This window comes from Colossoma macropomum, unplaced genomic scaffold (genome assembly GCF_904425465.1).
Source record: "Colossoma macropomum unplaced genomic scaffold, Colossoma_macropomum, whole genome shotgun sequence".
In the NCBI taxonomy this organism is placed as follows: Eukaryota; Metazoa; Chordata; class Actinopteri; order Characiformes; family Serrasalmidae; genus Colossoma; species Colossoma macropomum.
In genome coordinates this window covers 905427-931319 of record NW_023494797.1, presented here as the reverse complement: position 1 = coordinate 931319, position 25893 = coordinate 905427, and the positions used below count along the sequence as shown (strand labels likewise).

At 38.9% G+C, this 25893-nt stretch overlaps 1 protein-coding gene across 9 annotated transcripts in view; it reads right to left on the bottom strand.

Annotated features, from left to right (window-relative positions):
- Positions 1 to 245: 245 nt before the first annotated feature.
- ambra1a (autophagy/beclin-1 regulator 1a) overlaps positions 246 to 25893 on the bottom strand; it is a 155349-nt gene continuing 129701 nt past the window's right edge. For all 9 annotated transcript variants that reach the window (XM_036583962.1, XM_036583965.1, XM_036583963.1 and 6 more), the window contains 2 exons: positions 8060 to 8179; positions 246 to 2882 (listed from right to left, as the gene is read on the bottom strand). In XM_036583962.1, coding sequence (XP_036439855.1) covers positions 2257 to 2882; positions 8060 to 8179 — 746 coding nt within the window. In that variant the 3' untranslated portion in view covers positions 246 to 2256. The remainder of the gene's footprint in view (positions 2883 to 8059; positions 8180 to 25893) is intronic.

Sequence of the window (25893 nt, the reverse complement as noted above, 5' to 3'; positions counted from 1 at the left end):
TAAGAAATGCTCCATTCTAGAAAAACAATTAATTGCACACCACTATTAGCCTTCATGCAGCATATATAGCAATACTCCTATTTCAACAACTTAGCAACTTCGTAATCTAAATGACTGTGATAGTCAGGGATGTGCAGCGCGATGTATGTTGGACAAAATGTAGAACATTGAGATGTTCTAACGAATCAGAGGGTGTTTACACCACACAGATGTGACAGTGGCATGAGCAGGGTCTCGTCCCAGTGCCTGTCTCAAGTCCTCAGTGTCTAAGTGTGTATTTGTTTATTCTGAGCTGATAAGGGATTTGACTCTGCTTTTTAAATGGCCTCATGCCAATAAAAGAAATATCATACAACTCAGAGGAAGTGATCCAGAAAAAGATCTCATACAACATACGCAAGTCCTTTCAAAGAGTCATAACCAACGGCAGTCATGTCCTAGAATTGTCTTCCCTGTCGTCACAACTGACATTCACATACATTCACATCCACCAACTGCATACAACTGCATAAACCCAAAACATTCTGCTCTTCGCTAATACAAGAAGCCTGTAACATCCTAATACATCTACTATTTTCAGCATTCTCAAAGGAATATGTTGACCAAATGTGCTAGCATTGCTAAGAGGGATGAGAAGCTATTGGTCACCAATATGCAGCATGTCATTTGCATAACTGGTGGGCGTTTGCTTTCACTTAATTAGCCAAAAAATTGCATTTTCGGTAATACCTTACTGCAGGTCGGAATAAGAATAAGACTATGTAACACTTACATATGCCTTTTATATCAACTGACATAACCCTACATAAACATTTATGAAGCCTTATTCCAATGAGCATAAGTTGTCATAAAGGCATTTCTCCCCATAAAGTATTATGACAACTGACACTTGTTGAAATAAGACTTTGTCATATATGTCACTTGTCGTGAAAGCTTACATAGGTTTCATGTGGTCCACAGTTAAGTGTTACCACATGTTTTAACCAAACTGTTCCTCTAAAGCATCCCAGAGTTGCAGTGTTGATCTAGAGTGTGTTTTTATGATGTTAACACTCCTACCTTGTGATTCTTTATGACACTGGCTGTTTTAAACATGTGACATACCCTGCTCACGGCACTTACTTACCTTCAACAACTTTCTTTCACGATAAGTCATAAAAATGAAAACCATGGCAGATATAAAAAGAAACATACTTTCACTTAATCAAAATAAATAACATAACAGAAACAAAAGACCTCAAACTAGGCCAATGTGTTTTTGCAACAGAGATCATGGTTTCAATCTGACAATGGATAAAACGCTCTCAAATTTTTAGCTTGATCTTGGGAGCACTTTAATGTCTGTAGCTAAGACAATAATAAGAAACATGACCTATGTGTGAGTGAGTGTCTGTATGTGTGTAATATGTGCTACAGACATGCTGTCTTACAAAAAGGCTGCTGTGTCACCCTGACTGACATGTAAAACTGAACCCTATGTTTTAGAAGACCGTGTTTTATATAGAACTGTGTGTTCTAGATAGCTGTTACACCATGCTGTGTTCTCTGAAAAACACACATATGAGAACAGGATTCAAGTAGGTTTTGGAATGTTCTTAAATCTGTTTTCAGTCAAAAAAACCTGCAAAATCTTTTCAGATGTAGCAAGCAACAATATCCACCTCCATGCCAAGTAAATATACACTCTTAAAAATAATGGTCCCTAAATGGCTTGGATGGATAGTTCTTTTAATTGGTATAGAACAGGGGTGTAACAACACACTCAGTGATTCGATTCGCAATACTGGGTTCACAATTCGGTATCCCCATGAAATTTTGAATAAAATCTAAATGAAACAAAATGATGACTGTATCAATGTTGTTTATAGTGAGACTAGAGTAAAGAACCAGGAAGAGTGCTGGAGTGGGTTGTTGACCGGTGCTATTGTTGTTTGCAAACTTTGGTGTTCATCATTATCACATTTTTGCATCACATTCTCATGATGCATTGTTAAACCCCTAGTATAGAACCTTTAGCATTTCATTTTATAAGGTTTTTCACACTCTCAAATATGGTTCTTTAATAAAAATCTACCGAACTGTTCTTCAGGGAACAGAAAGTTTTCCATTGCATCTCTCTAAAGAGACTATTTTGGCACCTTTATTTTTAAGAGTGTACACTCATAATTCCCTTCTCTCCTTCTCTGTACTTCCTTCCATTTTTTTTCTCATCGGCTACACCGTCTGTCCAGGTCTACCAGTCTTATCTGCCCAGGTTTATCGGCTGTATGCGTTGCCATGAAAACCATGGTTGCCACTGTAGTTGTTGTTATTGTTATTGTTTTCAGGTGAGAGAGATGAAGTGTGGTGCACGGAAGGAGAGAGCATCCTGAGGTCCCCAAGCCCTGCATCTTCTAACAAATCGTCCGTTTCCATGGGAACATGAGAGCTGGGGAAAAGAGGAGACAGCCGTTGAAGGAGAACAGGTCTGGAAGCTGTGTCGGGAACAAGCGTGTCCTGCACTAAGTGTGCAGTTCCACCCTGTGCTGTAGAGGGTGCTGGGGCGCTCTGTGCATAGAGGTGCAGCTGCTGGGTGTGGTTATAAACATGTGAAGATGAACTTGCTGCCTGGACTCGAGTGGGAGCACTGCTGGAACCAGCAGAAGTGAAGGAGGAGGGGCCGGGAAAGGAGCTTGTGCGGGTGCTGGCCTGTGATTCCACCCCGGTCTGTGAGCCACGGTGAATGCGGTGGCTGACGATGATGTCATTGCCAAAGCTGCCCATAGAGGCCATAGTGGTGCTTTGCTCTCTTTGAACCACTGCTGTCATCCCCCCTTCTGCAATGAGCCTCCGGATACGAGACAGAGCGTCTTCCCCCAATGCAAACTCTACCTGTCCATCCCCTACACACAGAGGGAGGGGAAAAGAGAGACAGATGATTAGGAACAGTGACATAGAGGGGTGAGCACTATGACAATAAGATACCAATATCATGATAAATTACATTATCTGCTTTTCTGAGAACATTACAACAGCACATCTACAACACTGTCCTAGCCTGTAAACAACAACCAGTCTTCAGTAATCACATAAACTGCATTGTAAAAAATAACAGATTTTTACTGATTGATTTTTTTCTCCTGTTCCTTCTTAAATAGTTCATATTAGCAATGTTCAACTAAAAAATATACTGTATTTATATTGTAGCTTTTTAAAAATGCGTCACTACTGCTCTACATTTCACTTTGCACTAAATTACAATATGTTCCAACTTGTTTGGAATCCTGTGACAAACGGTGTGACAAACTGTGTATTTTAGAGCCAAGCTGTCAAATTGTGCCATAACTGTCATAATGTGGCAATCAAAATCAGCCTCTATGATAAGGCTAATTTCTGCTAGCACTCTTAAGGAATTTCTAATAGTATTAGGGAGGCTAAGCTGTTAACATTTTATAAAATCTAAATTATTGAAGCTTGTAAAAGAAATTCCTTATGTTTTATTTCAAGCATGTAACAGACATTAACATATATTTTACCTTCTATGTTGCAGTTTTATGCCCTAACATACAGCTGCCTCCACTGCTTTCCATTAAACAATGACTGAAACCTGGTTAGACTACAGCTCAAATTCACAGTGATGTATCTAGACTTCCAGAAGGCCTGAAGTGGCGTTTTTTTCCTCACAGGATTGGCCCCACCCATTGGAAACCAAAACATAAGTGTTTGGTTCCACCGTCACGTCCTCATTTTGTTGGTGGTTAATCTGATGTGTAAAACTTTCTGTCCAGCTCCTGAAGTCATTAACAAAGGAAAAGCTTGCTTGGCTATACCTAGATACAACAGGAATTTCTGGGTGGATTTTAAACTGTTTGTTTTCAACTGAAATTATGAAATAAACATATTACTACAATACTTACAGATTTTAAATACAGGGAGCATGATAATTCTTAAATTATTCAATTATTAATGTTACTTATTTAGGCTTTCTCTAGAAAACTCTTAGGGTTCCCCACTGTTACAAACTTCAGAAAACTAAAAAGGCCTTGTTATTATATTTTTGTCATTTCACCCATCCTTAGCGACATTGTGTTGCATTCTGTGCGAACATAAACTGGATGTCACTCGTGAGGTAAAGTCATCCTTAGTGTGACCTTACTCTATCAGCACAGTGCACAGCCATCAGATGCAGAAAACATTAGACCATCCAATCACACTAGTTACACAGGATGAGGCAGACATACACACAAACACAAAATGAGAGAAACTGCCCTTTTCCCATGCAAATGCAGAAATGACATCAGAAAAGAGAATGTTTGCAGTCACTCTCGTGCTCCTCTGTGACCCAGCATGAATGCAAATGTCTGTCAAAATTTCGTCGAAATCCCGGAGGAAACACACCTAGAGGAGCACAGTCTGTTCGTGCTGCTGTTGTGTGTCTTCTTCTAATACACTTTATAGCCCAGATGAAATTTATACCACACTCTAAATTTAGTTTGTATGCTATAGTTTCTCCGGTTGAATGGAAATTTTGCCAACATTTTAGAAAGGTAATATAAGCTCTTTCTACAAAAAGGTAATATAAACTCTTTCTACAAAAAGATGCATTTGTAGGTGGATAATGGATAGGTCAATGAAACTTTCCTCCAACTGGCGATACACATGCTTGTGTTTGATGAAAGTAGTATAGAGAAATTATGAACATGCAGGAAGTTGTAAAGCAAAAAAACTTTTTTATTTACTATTGTTTTATCATTATCATTAGAAATAAAAAACTCAAAAGATGTATGCTCACTGGTCACTTTAGATAGCAAATAAAATGTCAATATTTGTATTGTAGACATCACAGGGTGAGTTTCTTTTACAAAGCACCATTTCTCATCAAACCACTCTGAAGGCTTTGTTTACATCTCAATAGCTGTATTGTGCAAAAAAAAGGTGAAAAAAATGGTGGAATTTTCCATTTTCAAAATAAAGGTGCCAAAAAAGGTTTTTTGAAGCAATACCACAGAAGAACAACTGTTGGTTCCCTAAAACCTTTTAGCTGAGTAGTTCCAACTGAGGATTTTTAAAGAACCATGCTTTGGAAGGTTCTTCACAGAACCAAATGTGGTTCTTCTATGGTATCACTCTAAAGAACCCTTTTTGCTGGCTTTGTTTAAAAGAGTGAGTCTGAATAATCATTTCCATATTTAAATGCTGGCATCTGGAACAGTTAACTAAGTATTCATTTAGCCCTGCACATCCCTACCAAACACACTATCCTTACTTGCAGTGTTTTACAGGCAGCATGCTTCTAGTTCCTCCAGTGCTGAAGCTCCTGGAGGTTCAATCATCTGACTGACAGATTCCTGTACTTCAGTAACTGAGGTTTTCAACACGTTTTAGCTACCAAAGTTGCAGATGGTCTTCAACCAGTCTGTATTTGTGCTCTGAGCTCGTTCATGTTGATCGTTGCGCAATGTCCCACTGGAACATAAACACATGATAATGGAAGGGGTGTTGTGAGACAATCTGCTCTGAGCTGAAGACAGAGCGGCCTGTAGTGCAAAGAACGTATGTGTGTTTATTGATTAGCACTGTAGCAGAGTTTGATGGACAGTATGGGGGCTCAGTAACTGCACAGTGTTTTTTTCTTGTGTGAACACATGCTGAATGGCTTTAATCTAAGACGAGGAAAGAAAATAATTAAGGCTTTCTAATTAACAGCCTCTACATGTTTGATCTTCTTGAAAGAGTGTTTGACTGTGTATGCTGCTTTGGACCAAACGCTGTATGTGTGTGTGTGTGTGAGAGAAAAAGAGAGTTTTAGGATTACAAATGCTTGCATCAGAACTAGAGCCTCTTTCTAAATTCAGTATTTTGTTAATGGAAGTTAAGAATTATACTATCTTCAATCATATTACCCAATCAGATCTAGTACTATTGGCACCAATGCCAAAAGATGAAGACAGAAGCTTTACAAAACAGCCAACACCTAACTAGAACTTGTCACAGCCTCCTCTGACAAAGAAAGTCGCACTAAGTCTATTTCCCTTTAATGTTCAGCAAGGCTTTAGAAAACATCAAAAGAAAGCTTGGGCCATGGACAAGGGCCCTAGGAGCTGTGGCAACATAAAAGTCCCAGAATAACAACCCACTAATGTATATCAGGCTGATACACACAATGATGTCTTGATCATGCACCTCTCATCTAATGCCAAAATGTATGTATTATGTATCATGAATGGAAGGTGATACAGTGATCTGATTACAGCAAGCAACCAAATATGACAGACCCCCAGCTGTAAACCTCACCATTTCTAGATCCCACGCCATCTTTCTGTGTTCATGGATCTAAGATGCTTTGGTTCTGCTTACAGTGGTTTTGGCACTACAAACCACTGTTTTGCATCCACTGTTGGAATCTTTTGTATTAGATTCAGGGAATTGCAAGCATGGACAGATGTACAGTTGTGCTTCACAGTACACAGACTTCTTGTGAATTGATAAACACATTACACACCAACCTACAAACAAACTCTTTGGTTGTTGATTGATTGCCCTTGGCCCTTGTCCATGGCCCAAGATTTCTTCTGATGTTTTCTAAAGTTAATGTCAGGTGTGTGTGTGTGTGTGTGTGTGTGTGTGTGTGCGCGTGTGCTCTGCTGTAAGTACGCTGGCGCAGTATGGCTACCGCTTTACATCGGTTAGTTTTGTATTGTTTGTGTTTGTTTTGATGTTTGCCTGAGAAGTTTGCCATCATATCCACCGAGATAGCGGCCGAGAGTGACTTTCCAGCTGTGGCTCAGAGGCTTATTGGACTGGCTGTTTGGGTGACACTACATCTCAGCTATTATGCAGCCTGGACCGGCCGCTTGAGTGACACTGCATCGCGGCTACGGGGCTCTCTGGACTGGGGACCTGATCGGTGTGACATTACAGCCTGGGCCGGCTGCTTGGTTGACGCTGCATTGCAGCTGTGGGGCTGCCTGGACCGGCAGTGTTCGGCTGCATGAGCAGCGCTACGCCGTGGCTACAAGGCATCTTGGGTCGGCCGCTTGGGTGACGCTGCATTGCAGCTATGAGGCTTCCTGGACTGGTGGTGTTCGGCTGCAGGAAAATGCTCCCCCTTCGTGGTGAAAGACATCTTCGGCTTTCGAGGCTTCCCGGGCCGGCCGCCTGTGTGACCCACTGTAGTTGCGGTGCAAGATTTTCCCAGCCGCTAAGGACTCTTTCCAGGCTAGCTAAGTGACTCTATAATGTGGTCAGTGAAATTCCCTCCGCTAGCTGTGGGAACCGTGGAGTGTGTGTGTGTTCTGTGTTATGTACTGTTTATTATGTATTGATTGTAAAGCGTCCTTGAGCACGGGAAAGGCGCTATATAAATAAAAGTGATGATGATGATGATTTGTCAGTCCTTACCTGTTATTCGCCTGTACTCTAAATCACACAATAACCACCAATCTGGATGGATGTGGCAAAACTGAAAGACAGCTGAACACACTCTTTGGCCAATTCTGTATACAAGACCTTGACCCCCATGACTGACCAGCCCTACTTTGTGTAGACAGCAAAACTAAGCCATGATTTGACTGAATTTACTGCTCACTTCACTATTTTTGTCACTGGTTATTTGTTGATTCGATGACCCTTTAAAGTACTCCACCAACACCATTATAAATACATTGCTGTGACTGTATTATTGTTGCTGGTCTGATGTAGAAATCATGCAGTGAACTCTGTCAATGGCAAGTGAAATGCTTCTATTTATCTTTTTTTTTATCTGATGAAAACAGGAAAACAAAGAAGGCCACAAAATGGCTTTAATATTAGCTAAACTTACACAAAATGTGATCTTTAATTTTGTTTCATTTTATTTAAAACAAGCTTTAGGCCACCTAATACAATTTTTGTGCTCATACATAGTAAAGGTGTGAAAATCTGGCCCAACTATTTAAGAACTCTGAAACCTGAAATCTCCACCAAATCTCAAGAATCTTCATTCCTAGATGAGCCACTATGACACTCATAATTATACTTTAATGGAATCAGTGCTTTTGCATGTGTTTGTGTGTGTAAGGTGTGCCCACGAATCACATACCAGTCATGGTGCCAGGCTCTGGAGTTGGCTCTGGCTCGTCTTCTTGAGGTCGGATGTAGGGTGGAGTCTCAGGTACAACCTCAGAAGCTAATTCATCAGCCACATCCAGATCTACAGTGTCTAAAGAGAACCATAGGAGGGACACTGTTACTCACTACTAAACATGAAGCACTGATAGTTAGAAGCTGTTTCATAGTTTAGGTTTACATCCATAAAGAGACTGACTGGTCCATTTATCTGGTAAAATACTGTACCCAGAAGAGCTCTCAAAACTTTGATGAAATGTAAAGAGAACTACAGCTATACCACTGGCTACATAAATGGTTTTAATAGTTTAGCTTGTGTCAGTAGAATTCACACTAGTTATGTAATGAGACAGAACTCAGTCATCCAACTTGACTGATATCTTCAAAAAGCAGTGTGTTTACTGTCTTGCAAACATTCTGTTTTACTGGCAGTGGTGCCACATACCTTTTCTGGTTTAAAACTGATATGTACCAGTTGGTTGAAAACCAAGAAGAAGAAGCAGTCTACTACACTCAGAGCAGTATGAAACCACAATGTTTTGACAACCCCATAAAATGTATTTCACATACAAAGTATGAAGTAGTACCAAAGCCATACCTGCAGGAGTCCTGTGGGACCCAACACAAAATCTTGCAGCACGGGTAACACACATATGTAGAGAAATACTGTAAATTAATGAGTAGCCAAAAAAAAAACAGCAAAATGACAAAAGGTAATAAACTAATTCTAAACAGAAGTTCTTAGGAAATAAAAGCAACTGATCATGCGGACAATGTAAATCACAAAATTACAGCGGAGCCTTCAGACAGTCACAGCAGTGGAAAGTGCTATTAATTAAGGCAAATACACAACAAAAAAGCTGACAAAAGGGATGCCTGACATATGAAAGTAATTTTCAATTGTGACTAATGCAGAATGAAACCAGTTATAGAAGTCTGCGGGCGGTAGTCAGACAAAACAAACACAAAGGGTGTACTTTTTTGGGAGGAACGGGAAAAAATCTTGCGGGAGTTGGACTAAAAAACAATTCATCCTGTTTAGACCTCTAGTTAAGAGTGTATCCCAATAGGCACATATCAAAAATTAAGTAATTTACTGCAGCATTTTAAAGTAATAGGGAGTCAAATCATCAGGGAGGTCAAAAAAGTTTAAACATAATCATTACTAAACACACTATAAAACAGTCATTTTACAAATATCAGATCATTTGGGTCAAAGGTACTTAGATCAAATGGGGGAGTAAAAAAGCTGAGGACAACCTTATTTTTAACATATATTTTAATGCTTTGAAATGTTTCAAATTTTCTGTGTTATGTTCCTCCACTATTGGGAAGGATGATTGAGATAAATCTAACGCCTGTACACAGCAACTGCACAGAGCCTGCAACCCACTGACATCAATGGTTTCCCATGATGTTTTTAGCTCAGAGAAGCCTTTCAGCTCTTATTTGTGTTGAGTTTTTTTTGGTCTGTTTTTTTTTGACTGTGGTCTTCTCTGCAATTGAAATGCACATTTAATTGGACATATATTTCAAAACTGACTCACAGAATCCAAGACTTTTTACTTTTTCCCCTTGAGTCCTTGCCAGTGCGTTTAGTGTCTTTTTGCACAATGAGCAAAAATACCATTGCTCAGACATATTCAAATAAATGGGCATACAGTTTGTTTCCAACTACAGTTCTAAAAACACTGCACTCTGGCCATCTTTAATTATGTCAACATAAAAAAATCATTTTGAACTTTGGGTGTCCTTTATCAAGTCTGCTTAAATCTTTGCATTCCAAGGTTTGATAGTTACCGTGATGTTTATTTTTGACAGCTCTAGCTGTTGCTCAGATATTCTGACAATTTCTGTACTTTAGTTTTGTTTGCATCCATTTCTGCTACATTTTGGATACTTTCTACTGCTTTGTGATTCATTTGTATGTGCAGATAACCCTCATGCAGTGATGATATCCTGCCTTCCATAAGCCCACCTGGATGCTCCATCAATTTAACATACTATAATTATCCCCCTCATTAACTTCTAACCTCTTAACCGGGCATGTATTCTTTCTGAACTCTTAACCTAGCATGCACTCACATTTCTTTATACTCTCTAACATAATTAGTAATCCCCTTAAGCCTTTAACAAACTTTTAACACTGAGTACTGGCTTTATCTAAGAGAACTTTGTCCTGTATTATCTGTGTATATTTAACCCGTCTAGGCAAATTTACAGAATAGTTTTTCCTAGTTTTCTAACAAGGGATGCAGGAATTTTTAAGGCCAATTCCAATTTCAGTACAGCCAAACTAGCCAATATTGGCATCTGAAATGTGCTATTTTAAATGAAAAGACAGAATCTAATAAAGACAGAATCAAATAAAGTGCTACATTGAAAAAAAGAGGGAACTGGGTATTTGTCACAATGACTGATGCATAATTATGCTGCAGAATTTTGTTATAGGTGTAGCAGCAGCCTTCATACATAGTGCGAGTGCACTTAAATGGCTGATGATACTTACCTCATAATGTTACAACACACATTGACCAAAACAAAAATAATGAATTGTCCTGTTGCCAATCATGTGCTTAGAGCAAAAGTCTGCCAATTCTGATCTTGGCCTATTCTGACCAAACACCTTTATTTTAGAAAATAACTGAAAACCTTGACTCAACACTTACAAAACTTATAATACAACACAATATAAATGTATAACAGAAGCTAGTGGACAGGGGCTAAATTCTGTAAAATACATGATTAAGTAATGCAAATTTGATAAGACAAATATTACAGTCTAACAATACAGGTCTTTGTGTGAGACAGACATGAGAGAATGTCTCAGCTACGCTGCTCTCATGAAGTTTTATTCTCTCTAAAACACTGGATCATCTAATTCTGGTCACTTTTACATTCCCATATCCATGTGCAATTAGGCAGGAGCCTGTGAAAACTGATCAAACCACTATGTTGATAACAACTTACCACACATGCATCAAAAATCCCTCTGGAAAACTGACCCCATCTCTACAAGAAGTGTTCAACTAATGATTTCAGGGTAAGTGCTAGTGGAGAAGTTAAGATATTAATATATCAATACATGTTATTATATGATCTTTCACATAAAGTCTGAAACTGATGGGCAGTGATCCTGTCTGAAATTTTGAATTGAAGCCAGTTTGATTTTCTGTGTTGTATGGATACATTAAAAATCAGGTTGACCAATCAGAGCTCCGTTGTCATGGTTGCAGGGCAAAAAAAATGGAAGCAGGACAGCTCGGCTTGCTTGGGACAGAGCATAAACACTTCTATAACATGCTGACTGCAAAAATGTGGAGGTTAAAGAAAGTGCACCATAGTTGAAAGGCTAGGGAATTACTGTGAGAACCTTAGTACCACACAGCAACTGTTTGTAGCCCATTTTTTGGTGCATCATAGGCTGTTCAAGCTCGGTCTTAATAGCACGCACTCACTGTGTGTGCCCTTTTGTTGCAGTGTTTAAAAGAAAAACAATAAACATTAACAATAACAATTAAACAATAAATTCATCAATGCAAGTTTTTCCTATGTCTTCCATTTTCTTCCTGAGTTTAAAGAATGTTTTTTAAAAAAAAAAAAAAATTACATTTGGTGTGAAGTTTTCACAACTTTAAAAATTGCATCTGTTTTTGTTATCTGGAAAAATGCACTGTGTTTTTAGGTCTTTAGGGGATTCTTCCTGTCACTGTTGCCCTCAGCCTGGTCATCATGGGTCATTACTGTTCTGAATTTCTATAAAGCTGCTTTGTTTTAGGAAGATTTCTAAGCTATTTTAAGCAGATTTATATGCATTAATGTTGTCAAAACAGACAAGCTTTATAAAGTCTCTGGGTTGTAGGCACATTGTAGCTTTTAATCTTTGTTTAACCCAGGTATGCACTAATAAAAAACTTTTTTTCACCAATTGTAGACGCCACTGTGTAGTATCTACACAACATATAGCATCTGATTCTGTCACAGTGCATACACACTCAGGTGACAGTATCTCTCATATGTTCTTTCTCTTTTTCAAGCGCACACAAACACACTGCAAACACATGCACAGAGGCAGATCAGCATTGACAAGCACCAAGTATCCTACTACACAAACTACTCACATAATCACTGCTTCTTTTTTTAAGATGTCTGCCCATTTAGATCACTCACATGAATATTAACTTATTTTGTTTAATTGCTGACCCAAAACAAAAGACCGTAAACAGAGAACGTAAATATCTGATGGCTAGCTTAGCCGTGAGAAAGCAGAGCTTCTTAAACTTGATAGAGATACAGGCAGGGCTCATACTGCAAATGCCACGGATGTGTTTTATTGAGGTTACTGACAAAAAATCAAGACTTGTGTTGGCTCCCTGCTCATTCGTCTCATTTCCCTTGCAAAGTCGTGACCCACCCTCTGCACTGCCTTACTATGAGTACAACCCTGAATACAGTAATAGATTGTAAACAAAAAAAATAGAGATAGGTGATATGCTGATGTTATTGTTACTGTGATCAACATCATAATACATTTTTCTAAATGTATAGCAGAGGTTTGCACAGGCATGAAATTGAAGCCTGAACCCAACCGATCTTGTGAATTTGCAACCTGACTACGCCAAAAACATACTGTTAAATTTAAAACCTGACCTGATCCTGCACGCATGCACTAATGGAGAGGGATTATAGCAGACATGGTTTTACGGTGATCTGCTTTGCTACTAAGCACTAAGCACGAGCACATCATACCTGGCAGAGAACAGCATCCACCTTCCTCTGCTGTATTAAAGTTCCTCATACTACTGCTGCTACTTGCAGAAATGATTAACACACTTGCAAGAGTTATGACTGTTCCATCAACCCAACTGATGTACTGATGTACTGCAGAGCTTCATCCCAAGTTTCATTCAGGGGCACATTCACCCACTCTGGCACTATTCCTTACACAGCTATAGACCATAACATTACAACACAGAGTGAGCGAGAGAGAGAAAGAGAGAGTGAGAGAGAGCAAGAAAAAGAGAGAGATGTGAAGAGACTCAAGGGAAGGCCTGAAGAACATGTGTCTGAAATCAGACAGACAGCTGTTTGGAAAGTAATGAATGTAATTATCATACATTTTACCATTAATAACACAAACTGCTCTGTGACTAAAAAGAAAAGGCAATGATAAAAATATAGTCTGACATCTGTTAACAAAGTCAGAAGGATCTGTTGACATAATAAAGTGGGAATGGTATGGAATGGAAGCAGTGAAACACCTTTAAAAAAAATTCTGTACTTGTATAGGCTTAAACTTCCAAAGTGCAACAAAAACTATATATGTAGAAGACTTTAATGGCCCCCTCCCAAAACAGTAATCAGTGCCCATCTCTCCAGGTCTTCTGATCACCTATATATATATATACTCTGAACAAAGACTGCTACAATTTCACTTTAAGTCGAAAGGGATTTTTGTCAATATTCTGAAAAGTTTTTTGTGGGTGGAGCAGGAACAGGTCAATTCTTACAAATTAGAAACCAGGTATATTGTGTTTCCCAACAGCACATCCTACCTCAATTAATTTTAGTACACTTACTTGTGACTTCAAGAGGCTTTCATAACTTAATCACCACATTCATTAAGCAGCTGGGGCTGCAACAACAATACTGGTTCCTTAATCATGTCTTAGTATCATCATTAAAAAAAAAAAAGCCATAAAGCACCGGCATAGCTATTTTCATGATCCTTATTATAGGTGGAATATCATTTTATATACAACTGTAACCAGCTATATTTTCAACAAAAGTCTGTCAATTAATCTGTGTCCACTGGGCCTAATGCCTATTTTAATCTCCAGTTATTGACTCACAAAACTCAAATCTCAAACACAAGTCACCTACAGAAGTGATTGACTGACTTTTCCTTTTTTAAGTGGTCATATACAATTTCTTATTTCACAAAGGAATACATATAAAGTAATGCACATAATTTCTTTAGTCATCTATCATCAACAGGAAGGCAAAGAACATACAAATAAGACACAAAAGATGACGACTTTCATAAATCAAGGAATTGCTATAAAAAGACTCCAAAATACATGCTGACAAGCTACTCTGAATGCAAAAAAAACAGGGCTGGTTATTCAAAAAGGATCTTCCAGTTGGTGAAGTGCAGAGATGAACATGGGATATTATCAAGTCATCTAGCTGCTTCACACAAGGACACGGCAAGATAGTCTTGCAAGTTCCAGATCCATTTAGAGTAAAATTCCACTTGCTCTACTGGGAAACTAAAACTGGGTCATTGGATCTTCCAGCAGGACAATAATCCAAAGCATTCTTCCATATCCACACATAAATGGTTCTAATACACATAATCAAGCTTGAGAATAGGCAAATTCCTAATTTATAAATCACTAAAAATCTGTGGGTCAAACTAAAAAGGACAATCCTCAAGTGAGGACCAAATTTCTGGGGGATCTTCAGATATTCTGCATGAAGGAATGTGTACCACCTTTAGATATTTAGAGACTGCAAAAGGTATGAAAATCAAGACTATGAAAACAAGAATTTTCACAGTAAGATTTTGTCAAGCTGCTACACATAGAAAATATTTGATAAATAAATTTTTTGGTCATATTATAATTTGGCAGTGCTGATGCAAGCTGATGCATTGCATACTTAAAAACAAAAGTATTCATTTAATGATCTAAAATCTTCTTATGACACAGCCATTCCAACAGATTGCAACAGATTACAAGAAGTGTGGTGGGCAATATGGCTTTTGTTGTTTTGCTGCACCATAAAATAAGAAATTACTTGTCATGTATTTGATAGACTAATCCTTAGCTGTAATCTTAGTAGAGAGCACTGTTTTTCCAACAATGATTTAACATTATATTTTTTATTTTACATTTATAAAACTTACATTAACCTACTGGTTCATTTTGATTCTTGAACTACAATCTACACCAAAAGTTATTTCAACATTTTTATTTAACATTTCAAGTTTTCTGAAACACCAAAAGTTATGTGGTTGTGTAATTATGTTATTGTCATTTCCTTATTTATTTCTATTTATTATCTGAGAACTGATCACAACATTTCTGGATATTAATTTTAGTATAACTTTATTCTTAATGATATATGGCTTTCTCAGTCATTACAAAACCATTCACAGTTCATCTTTCTGGACACATTCTGGTCCATATTCCTGTAGATTTTTAAGGTGGACTCATGCTGCCAATCACCTGTTCAACCAGATCCCAAAGGTGTTCTACTGGAATCCGATCCGGTGACTGGGAAGGCCGCTGAAACCAGTTTGAGATGACTTTTGCTTTGTGACATGGTGCATTATCATGCTGGAAAGAGCCATTAGAAGATTGTAGCCATGAAGTGATGCATATGATGCAACAATATTCATATAGGCTGTGGCATTCAAACGATGACTGACTGGTATTAACCCTAAAAGAACATTCCCCACACCATTACACCACCTCCACCAGCCTGGACCGTTGACACAAAGCAGGCAACATAGATTCACGCTGTTGGTGCCAAATTCTGACCCCACCATCTGTGTGCCTCAGCAGAAATCAAGACTCATTAGACCAGGCCACATTTTCCAGTCATCAACTGTCCAGTTTTGGTGAGCCTGTGCCTAATGCAGCCTCAGCTTTCTGTTCCTGGCTGACAGAAGTGGAACCTGACATGATCTTCTGCTGTTGTAGCCCATCCGTCTGAAGGTATGACATGCTTTTCTGTTTTTCTGAGATGCTCGATTTGCTTTTCTACTCACTACAATTGTATAGAGTGCTTATTTGACCTATCACAGCCTTTTGACTCACCAAAGCCTTTCTGCCTTAATCCTCTAACCAGTCTGGCCACTGTCTGTTGACCTCTCTGTTTACCAAGACATTTCGTTTGATACCCAATACTGCTGTCAAAATCCCAACAAAGCACTAATACCAACATCCGATACCATACCAGCTGATAGCATGTGACATAAGCCCAGTGTACACTGCTATGCTAATGAATGACTCAAGCTGGCAGTGAAGGAGGGTCTGAAATGAAGTTTATATGATTTACAGAAAGTGTGCAATAATTGGTTAAACAAAAGTAGGCAGGTGCATAAATTTGGGCACTGTTGTCATTTTATTGATTTCAAAACCTTTAGAACTAATTATTGGAACTCAAATTTGGTTTGGTAAGTTAAGTGACCCTTGACCTCCATACACAGGTGACTCCAATTATGAGAAAGGGTATTTAAGGGGGGCAATTGTAAGTTTTTCTCCTCTTTGCATCTTCTCTGAAGAGTCGCAGCATGGGAGTCTCAAAACAACTTTCAAATGACCTGAAAACAAAGATTGTTAACCGTCATGGTTTAGGGGAAGGATACAGAAAGCTATCTCAGAGATTTCAGCTTTCAGTCTCCACTGTGAGAAACATTGTGAGAAAATGGAAGACCACAGGCACAGTTCAAGTCAAGGCTCGAAGTGGCAGACCAAGAAAAATCTCAAATAAACAGAAGCGAAGGATGTTGAGAACAGTCAGAGTCAACCCACAGACCAGCACCAAAGACCTACAACATGATCTTGCTGCTGATGTAGTCACTGTGCATCGTTCAACTATTCGGCGCACTTTACACAAGGAGATGCTGTATGGGAGAGTGATGCAGAGGAAGCCTTTTCTCCGCCCACATCACAAACAGAGCCGCTTGAGGTATGCTAAAGCACATTTGGACAAGCCAGCTTCATTTTGGAATAAGGTGCTGTGGACTGATGAAACTAAAATAGAGTTATTTGGGCATAATAAGGGTCGTTATGCATGGAGGAAAAAGAACACAGCCCTCCAAGAAAAACACCTGCTACCTACAGTAAAATTTGGTGGTGGTTCCATCATGCTGTGGGGCTGTGTGGCCAGTACAGGGACTGGGAATCTTGTTAAAGTTGAGGGACGCATGGATTCCAATCAATATCAGCAGATTCTGGAGATCAATGTCCAGGAATCAGTGACAAAGCTGAAGCTGCGCCGGGGCTGGATCTTCCAACAAGACAATGACCCTAAACACTGCTCAAAATCTACTAAGGTATTCATGCAGAAGAACAAGTACAACGTTATGGAATGGCCATCTCAGTCCCCAGACCTGAATATTATTGAAAATCTGTGGTGTCACTTAAAGAGAGCTGTCCATGCTCGGAAACCATCAAACCTGAATGAACTAGAGATGTTTTGTAAAGAAGAATGGTCTAAAATACCTTCAGCCACAATCCAGACTCTCATTAGAAGCTATAGGAAGCGCTTACAGGCTGTTATTTCTGCGAAAGGAGGATCTACTAAATATTGAGTTAAGGTTTTTTTTTTGGTGCCCAAATTTATGCACCTGCCTAATTTTGTTTAGACAATTATTGCACACTTTCTGTAATTCATATAAACTTCATTTCACTTCTCAAGTATCACTGTGTTTGTCCCCTATATGATATATTTAACGGAATTTTTTTATCCAAACAATCGATGATTTATAAAGGTAAATCAGGAAAATTAACAAGGCTGCCCAAACTTTCGCACCCCACTGTATATATATATATATATATATATATATATATATATATATATAATGGTTAAGGTACACTGCACTCATTTATAATAACAATTACTTAATTCTAAGCAGGTAATTTCTCATGGTATTGGACTCGGTATCAACGAGTGCTAAAAAACATACTCATACGCGGTCTGAAAAAATAGGTATAGATGCATCCCTACTTTTCACCAGGAAACCCAGCACTTACAAAGATCTGGTCTGGCTCAGTCTGCATGTCTCAAAGAGATGGGTGGAGGGGGAGCATGATGTAGTGGCAACAGACAGGAAAGAGAGAGAAGAGCCCAGAGTAGATCACCACACTTTGGCTGTCTGACAGGGAGAGGCACGGCATCAGAGACACTGGACAGCTTACAAAAAACAACATAAAGCACTCACAGATGTTGTCACAATAGCCACAATGCATAGCTAAATCCAGTTTTGGCTTGGCCCTTTACATCCACACATGAATGCTAATGTGAGGTTGGGCATTACAAAATGCGTTGAACAGGGATATGAATATGATTTAGAAAAACACACATGGCCTCGGGAAATGTATTTTTTCAATGTCTTCATATCCAACTGAGCACAGAGCACCCACGAGAGAGAGAGAAAGAGAGAGAGAGAGAGAGAGACTGTGATTATTTTGTATATTCAGGGGAGCTTAATGTTCTGCTACAGTGCTACAGGTTAACAGTGTAAATTTGGCTGCTCTGCATCATAATAATTACGTAAGAGCGCTAATGCTAATGTTCATGCCAATGCGGGGCTGCATTTCACTGACAGCAGTTTGAAACACTAATGTCCTTAACCTACTCCCACAGACCTGAGTGCAGGGAGGAGTGTGTGTATGTGGAAGCATGTGTGTATGTGAATTCCATTGAGAGAGGACTCAGATGTGAACTTTTCTTCTCCAACAGTTTGAGTCATCTAGTCTCTGCCACCTGCGGCAGCGAAAGTTCTGAACCCCAGCGAGCGCTGTATTAGACCAATACCAGGTTGTCTGCCTTTAGCCTTACATACATACACACACATGCACAAAAAAAATCGCCCCTGACCCCTAAAACACACTACAGACCTGCTCACTCTACAGACGCCCACAACCGTGGCCATGGTAACTATGGAGATGGGCCGAGATACAGAAAGACACTGTAATACCCACAAAAACCCACATAAACACAAGCAATTTGGACAAAACAGCAATATACAAATTCAGCGTAAGTTTGTACTAAGGGTGAGTAATATGGCAAAAAAACAAAAAAACAGCTAGGGCCTGACAAATAAGAAAATTTTGTGACTGTTACCGATACCAATTTTGAGGGGCTAAAAATTCCAATAACTGATAATATCTGCCAATATAATTATAGATTTACTGTACTGAAAAAGTCCACTCTTTATTTATTTATTTTCCAGTCAAAATGGCCATTAAGTACAAGTTACTCATTTCTCAGTGCCAGAAAATTACACAAAAGCTGCAGTAATTAATACATATTCAAATTTTTCTCTACATATTCAGTATTAGTACAGGTTTCACTTTATTCAGGACACTTGATTTTTAAAGAAATTTGCAGGCATGTTTTTCCACACAAGTTCAGTCTCAGAAATTGGTTACAGTTTAAGTAATATCAAACACATCCAATAATGCTTGTCTTCTCACAGTGGAATGATGGACAGAAACACATGGAAGCAAGAGTGGAGCTTAAATGTTTTTATTTAAGTCCTGTTTATCTAATGACGACTGTTTGGGTGGTATACCAGGTCTGTTTTTTCAACTTTCCTCTATCTTTCCTCATCCTACAGCAAGAGGATTATCTTATACCTAAAGCTCCTCAGAAATATCTTCAGAATATTAAAAGTTTTATACTTTTAATTTAATTTTATTTAGTTCTGTAAGGCAGCTTGTGTTATAAAATTTTATATTCATGCTAAATAGTTTGTTTTACACTAACCATGATGGTGTTGTGTGTATTGGTGTAATATATTTAAAAAGGGTGACTTATACTGGGTTTCCCAGTGGCAATATTTTCACTAATGCCAATAAAAGTGTAAGTTATCAATATTGGCTGAACGATTTATCAGTCAAGTTCTAATCACAATACTTCATTATACACAAGCTCATAATATTTTGTATTTCTGAGGTTTGGGCACAAGTTGGAGCAGACAAAATGCCAAGAAAAATTAAACAACTGGTAAAGGTAAATTTATAAAATAAGTTAAGGGTATAACAGGTTGACATCCTATAGGCTACTTACTACTAGGCAGTTTATGCAACAACTACACACTGGTTGTTCATATGTACAGGTACTCTGTAATGTTCTAAATGTGCCCTTTTGTTTTGCATTCTTGAAGTACTGACAATACCCATGTTAAAAGCTCATTGTGACATACGCTAATGATAACACAGTCACAATGCCTGTCCATTATTTGTACTACACTGACAGACAAACTCTAGTTAACACAAGTAGAAGACAGCTTCTGTGTCGCTACTGTGGAAGGTGACACACTAGAGACTGTTCATTCTTATTAATTCAATATTGCTTTAATGCGGCTAAACATTTTAGCACTCAGGAGCTGCTAGCTTTGTTCTATTGAAAAAAAAAAATAATAATAATATCATAAGCGGTTCCCTAAAGTGTAATCCATTTTCTGTTCACTAACGTTTCAGCAAGTAGGCTATGGGCATTTTGTTATTTAAATCAGCATAATTGTACTTCAAAACTTTTAACCATGAAAAAAAAAAAAAGGAAAACAAGTGATGTGGAGCACGCATAGGTTATCAGCCAGATCAGAGAGTTATGTTTGACAGCTGCAGCGCTGCTTCCTACACATAAAACCTGAACTCATGGAGAGGACACAAACCCACGGTTTGCACAGGGAAAGTGTGTGAGTGTATAAGTGAGGGCTGTTGATTGCTATCTCCTCAGCGTTTGAGAAGAATTCAGTAAGTCACATTACCGTGGAGACCTACTCATGAATACCATCAATAATGGGGGAGTGGGGTAGGGAGAAAGAGAGAGCAAGAGAAGGTCTCTCACACAGAACAGCCAGTAAAGCTGATGGTGTTTGCTGTATTAGGTCTATCTACTGTGGTGTGTTTACAGTGTGACAGTCAATAGTATTGAAGTAAAGACACACAACAGAGCAATAACAAGCTAATTGGTCTTTTCATTCCCTGACAACAGATAACACCTGGACAGGGAGAGAGCTGACTCACACTGTTTACAGCCCTAAGGAGCCAGAAAAAGTCACTCTGAAACACAGGCACAATTAGCACAACACAGAGAAAAAAACAACTTTCTCCATGTTACACTCTTATGGCCTCTAAGCCCGTTACACATCAAACACGACGCAAATTTTTGTTTTGGAATTAAAAAGAAAACCCAGACACAATATCTATCAAAAAGCACGGCTGACAAAAATGGGCAAACTATGGCATAGTGTAGCGCGCTTTCCACTTTGGAAAAGTAAAAGGAGAACTGAGAGTTTTTTTGAGCTCTCTGTAATTCAGTTTGATCTGATTTTGGAGATGCACCTCCACACGAGACAAAGCCCAAAACAAATAGGACGAATATCTTTAAGTGCAAATAAGACTTCCTCTGCTCCTCACAGAATGGACAAGTGATGACACTGGAGAGGCTTCTTTCCATTTTGGAAAAGTGAAGCAAGAAGAGCTTCAGCACTTTATTAAGGAGCTGAAATTTTGAGTGTTTCCACACATAACTTAGATGATCATAGTCCGAGTCCACGTTTGAGCTGCTTTTGGAGATTCTGATCCTTTTGACGTTTGAGAAAAATGTCTAGATGCTGGTACACAGGTAATTCATCACCTTGGCTTTTAGCATGCCAATGCCAGACTACCATAACTCGTCAGCAAGTTCATGTCGTCAGGAAAAGCTTGCATACATCGAATAGAGGGCGGACAAAATTACGCTGCATTTTCACAGAATCGCACAAATAAATCGCACTGGTGTGTAAAGATGCAGGTGATCAATTTGATTTTTGCAAACTTTCACCACTGGCATGAACTCACGACCACTCACGGTCAACTCTGGCATTGGCATGACAACAACCACGATGATGAAGCAGCTGTGTTCCAGCAAACAGAACTCTTCCACAAATGCAAAAAGGATCTCCAAAAGCAGCTCAAACGGGGCTCAAACTGGGCTACAAACAACTGAGTTACAGCCTATGTGGTAGCACTCAAAATTTTAGCTTCTGTATGAAGCAGTAAAAGCTCATTAAGCTACTTTCATTCTTCCAATATACAACCTCATTTCCAAAAAAGTTGGGACACAAAATGTTAATAAAAACAGAATGCAATGATGTGCAAATCATTTAAACCCTATGTTTAATTTGAAATAGTACAAGGATAGCATATGAAACGTTGAAACAAATTTTGTTTTTTGAAAAATATATGCCCATTTTGAATTTGATGTCAGCAACACATTTCAAAAAAGTTGGGACAGAGGCAACAGAAGACTGGTAAATTTGTGTAGTATATATATAAAAAAAACCCCGGTGGAACATCTCGCAACTAATTAAGTTGAAAAGCCAGCATCCATGATGAGGGTGCATTAGTGCACACAGCATGGGTGACTTGCACATCTGTGAAAATATACAGGTTTTGGAGCAACATATGCTGCCCTCCAGATGATCCAGATGATGATCCAGATTACAGCAGCATAGCTCTGTAGTAAAAGAGTCTTGCTACAGTGTCCTGCTTGCAGTCCTGACCTGTCACCCACAGAAAACATTTGATGCATTATGAAATGAAAAATATATCAAAGGAGACCCTGAACTGTTGGGCAGCTGAAATTCTCTATCAAGCAAGAATTGTCAAGCAAGAAAAGGTTGTTGGACCTCTCCTGGGCCAACAACACAGCATCACTGGCCAGAAGGGCTCATCAGCGACTCTACTTCCTCCGCAAACTGAGAAGAGCCAGAGCCCCAGCCCCCATCTTGTGCACCTTCTACAGAGGTACCATCGAGAGTATCCTGACCAGCTGCATCACCTTGTGGTATGGCGCCTGCACCGTGTCCTGCCGCAAGACACTCCAGCGCATCGTGACAGCAGCTGAGAAGATCGTTGGCACCTCCCTCCCCTCCCTCCAAGAGATATACAGCTCACGTCTCACCCGAAAAGCCCTCAGCATGGCAGGTGATCCCACTCACCCACTACACACCTTCTTCAGCCTGCTGCCATCAGGGAGGAGACTGCGGAGTCTCCGGGCCAGGACCAGCAGACTGGGGGACAGCTTCATCCACCAGGCTGTCAGGACGCTAAACTCTCTCCCTACTTTGCCCCCCCTCTCCCCTTCTGCCCCCCCCACACACAGAGTTTTGGACCCATACACAGGTTCCTGATCCCCACTCCCCCAATACTGAACTCTGACCTTCTCAGGGACTGTTACGCACTCATCACTTTAACTGCTCCATAAGCTCATTCCAATAGCACTACTGTTTATATTTGCACTATTTATACCCACAGATCTTAATCTGTTGTGCTTCATGTCACTTCGTGTTAATTTTCAAGATCTATATTTATATATATACATATATATTTATTATTCAAATTTTATTTTATTTTATATATATATATATATATATATATATATATATTTGTGCTTATTTTTACGATTAGTGTTTAGTGTTTATTTAGTGTCTATTTAAATTCACACTTTTCCTGTTTACTTTCTATTTAATGTTATTGCTACACCATGGGGTCTGAGAGTAACGCAATTTCAATACTCTGTATGTCCTGTACATATTGTAGTATTGACAATAAAGCTGACTTGACTTGACTTGACTTGACTTGAATGGGAAAAACATTTCCTTTTCAAAACTACAGCATCTGGTCTCCTCAGTTTCCAAATGTTACAGAGTGTTGTGAAAAGAAGAGGTAATGCACCACAATGGTAAACATGGCGCCCTCCCAACTTTTTTGAAACATGTTGCTGGCATCACATTCAAAACAGACATATATTAAAAAAAAAAAAACAATAATATTTCTCAGCTTCAATAGTTGATATATTGTTTTTGTACTTTTTTCAATTAAATATAGGTTTAAATGATTTGCACATCTTTGCATTCTGTTTTTATTTAGATTTTGCAAAGCATCCCAACTTTTTTTGTAAAAGGGGGTTGTAGACAATAGCCCAATGTCACAGTTTGCTGGTTCTGTGAGAAGCAAAGGAGGTCTTATTTGCTCTTGAAGACATTTTGCCTGTTTGTTTTTTTGTTTTGTCTCGTGTGGAGCTGCATCTCCTAAATCCACACAAATTGACATATAGTGATATGAGCTGTGAGTGAAGAGTTAATAATAATAATAATGAGGTGGAGAAACTCTCAGTTTTTGCTTTTCCAAAGTAGAAAATATCCTGCACAATGTTACAGTTTGTGTTTGTCTGTTATGTGAAGCAAAGGACCTTCTGTTAGATATTCTGCCCATCTTTTTTCATCATTTTTTTTTAATCATTTTGGCCCACACTATTCACCAAAGTTGAATTAAAGAAAAAATGTGGTGAAAAAAAATAACAATGGCAATGGTTACAAAAACACATAGGTGTTTACATAACTATAAGTTTACAAAAAAGCAGTAAAATCTAGGACTTCATTTAGGCCTCAGTGTTTAGTAGCCTGCAATTTAGAGATCCAAAAGGCTTCCTGTTGGTTATGTTGCCTTTTTTCATGTGCAAGATGGAATGTGGTCAAATGGGGCTTTACAGGTAATAAAATAATTAATGGTGAACTCTTTCTGAGATGTAAAATTTGTAAATGTCTTGGTCTACATTACATTAGTGCAGAGTTCCAATGATTACAAATGCACGATCCCTTGGGTTTTGATCTCAACCATGCTTGTTGGGTGTTTGGCTGATGTAGAGTAGGGCATCTTCTAAAATGATTAATGATGGTTCAGGGAAGACCTGACTGAGTATATCATCACTCTCAATAATACCCCAATTTTTCTTAGTAATCTGTTTATTATTTTCTGCCTCTGTGACAAATTTCACCTTCATTTTCATTTTCTTTTGTTTGTTTAGCAGCACTTTTTGTAGTAAACATTGTCTGTTCAAGTGTTTGGCCCTAGCGTATGCTTTCTGTAGTGTAGAATTTCTAAATCCCCGTTCCTGAAAGCATGATACCATTTCGTCAGCTTTGGCCTCAAACTCCTTTTCCAGGTTACACATTCTCCTCGCTCATTTGAACTGGCCATTGTCTTTAAAGATCATAAGACCTAAAAAATGTATGCTCTCCTTGCTGTAATCTAGACTCAGTTTAATGTTGGGGTTAATACCACTTAGAAAACCATGGAAGGCTTGTAACTCTGCCTCTGACCCTGCCCAAAACAAACAGACATTATCAATGTACCGTCCCCACCAGACAATGTACTTTAAAAAGTTATTTCTTTCATGATTTAACAGAAATCATTACCAAATTACCAAATGAATTATTTTCTGCATTAATTGGTCAAAAATGTGATCTGTTCTTCATATAAGTCAGAAACATAGTCAAACACAATGTACCATTTCTGAAAACACACAAACAATTACAACTGAACCCTTCCGGTTTCTGTGGATCCGACCCTGCACAACGTTCAAGATGAATACTGGACCATTCCTGCACACAGAACTGCTTCAACTCAGCCATATTCTTTGAAAGTCTGGTGTGAACGCTGTAGACCTCTTGAGGTCGTTCCACAGCATCTCTACTGGTTTAAGGTCTAGGCTCTGACTGGGCCACTTCAAAAGGTGGATTTAATTTTTTTAAGCCATTCTGTAGTAGATTTACTTGAATGTTTCAAAGTCATTTCCCCCCAATAATGGCAATCGGTCCAGGCCCAGAGGCAGCAAAGCAGCCTAAAATCACGATGCCACCTCCACCATACTTCACCACTGGGGTGATGTTTTCAGGTAGGTATGCCATGTCCTTTTACAAATCAACTTTAGTTTCATCAGTCCACAAAACATTCTCCCAGCAGTGTTTTGGAGTGTCAGAGTGCTCTTTGGCAAATGTCAGCCATGCAGCGATGCGTTTTTTTGGAAATCAGTGGCTTTCTATGTAGTGTCCCGCCATGGACACCATGCCTGTCCTAAGTTTTGGTCAACAGAGATGTTAACCAGTTCCAATGATTCCATTAAGCTAGGTGTCATTCTAGAGTTCTTGCGTATTTCATTGAGTGTTCTGCGATGTGGCTTTGGAATGGTCTTGGCTTGGCGGACACTTCTAGGGATAGTAGACAAAGTACTAAACCA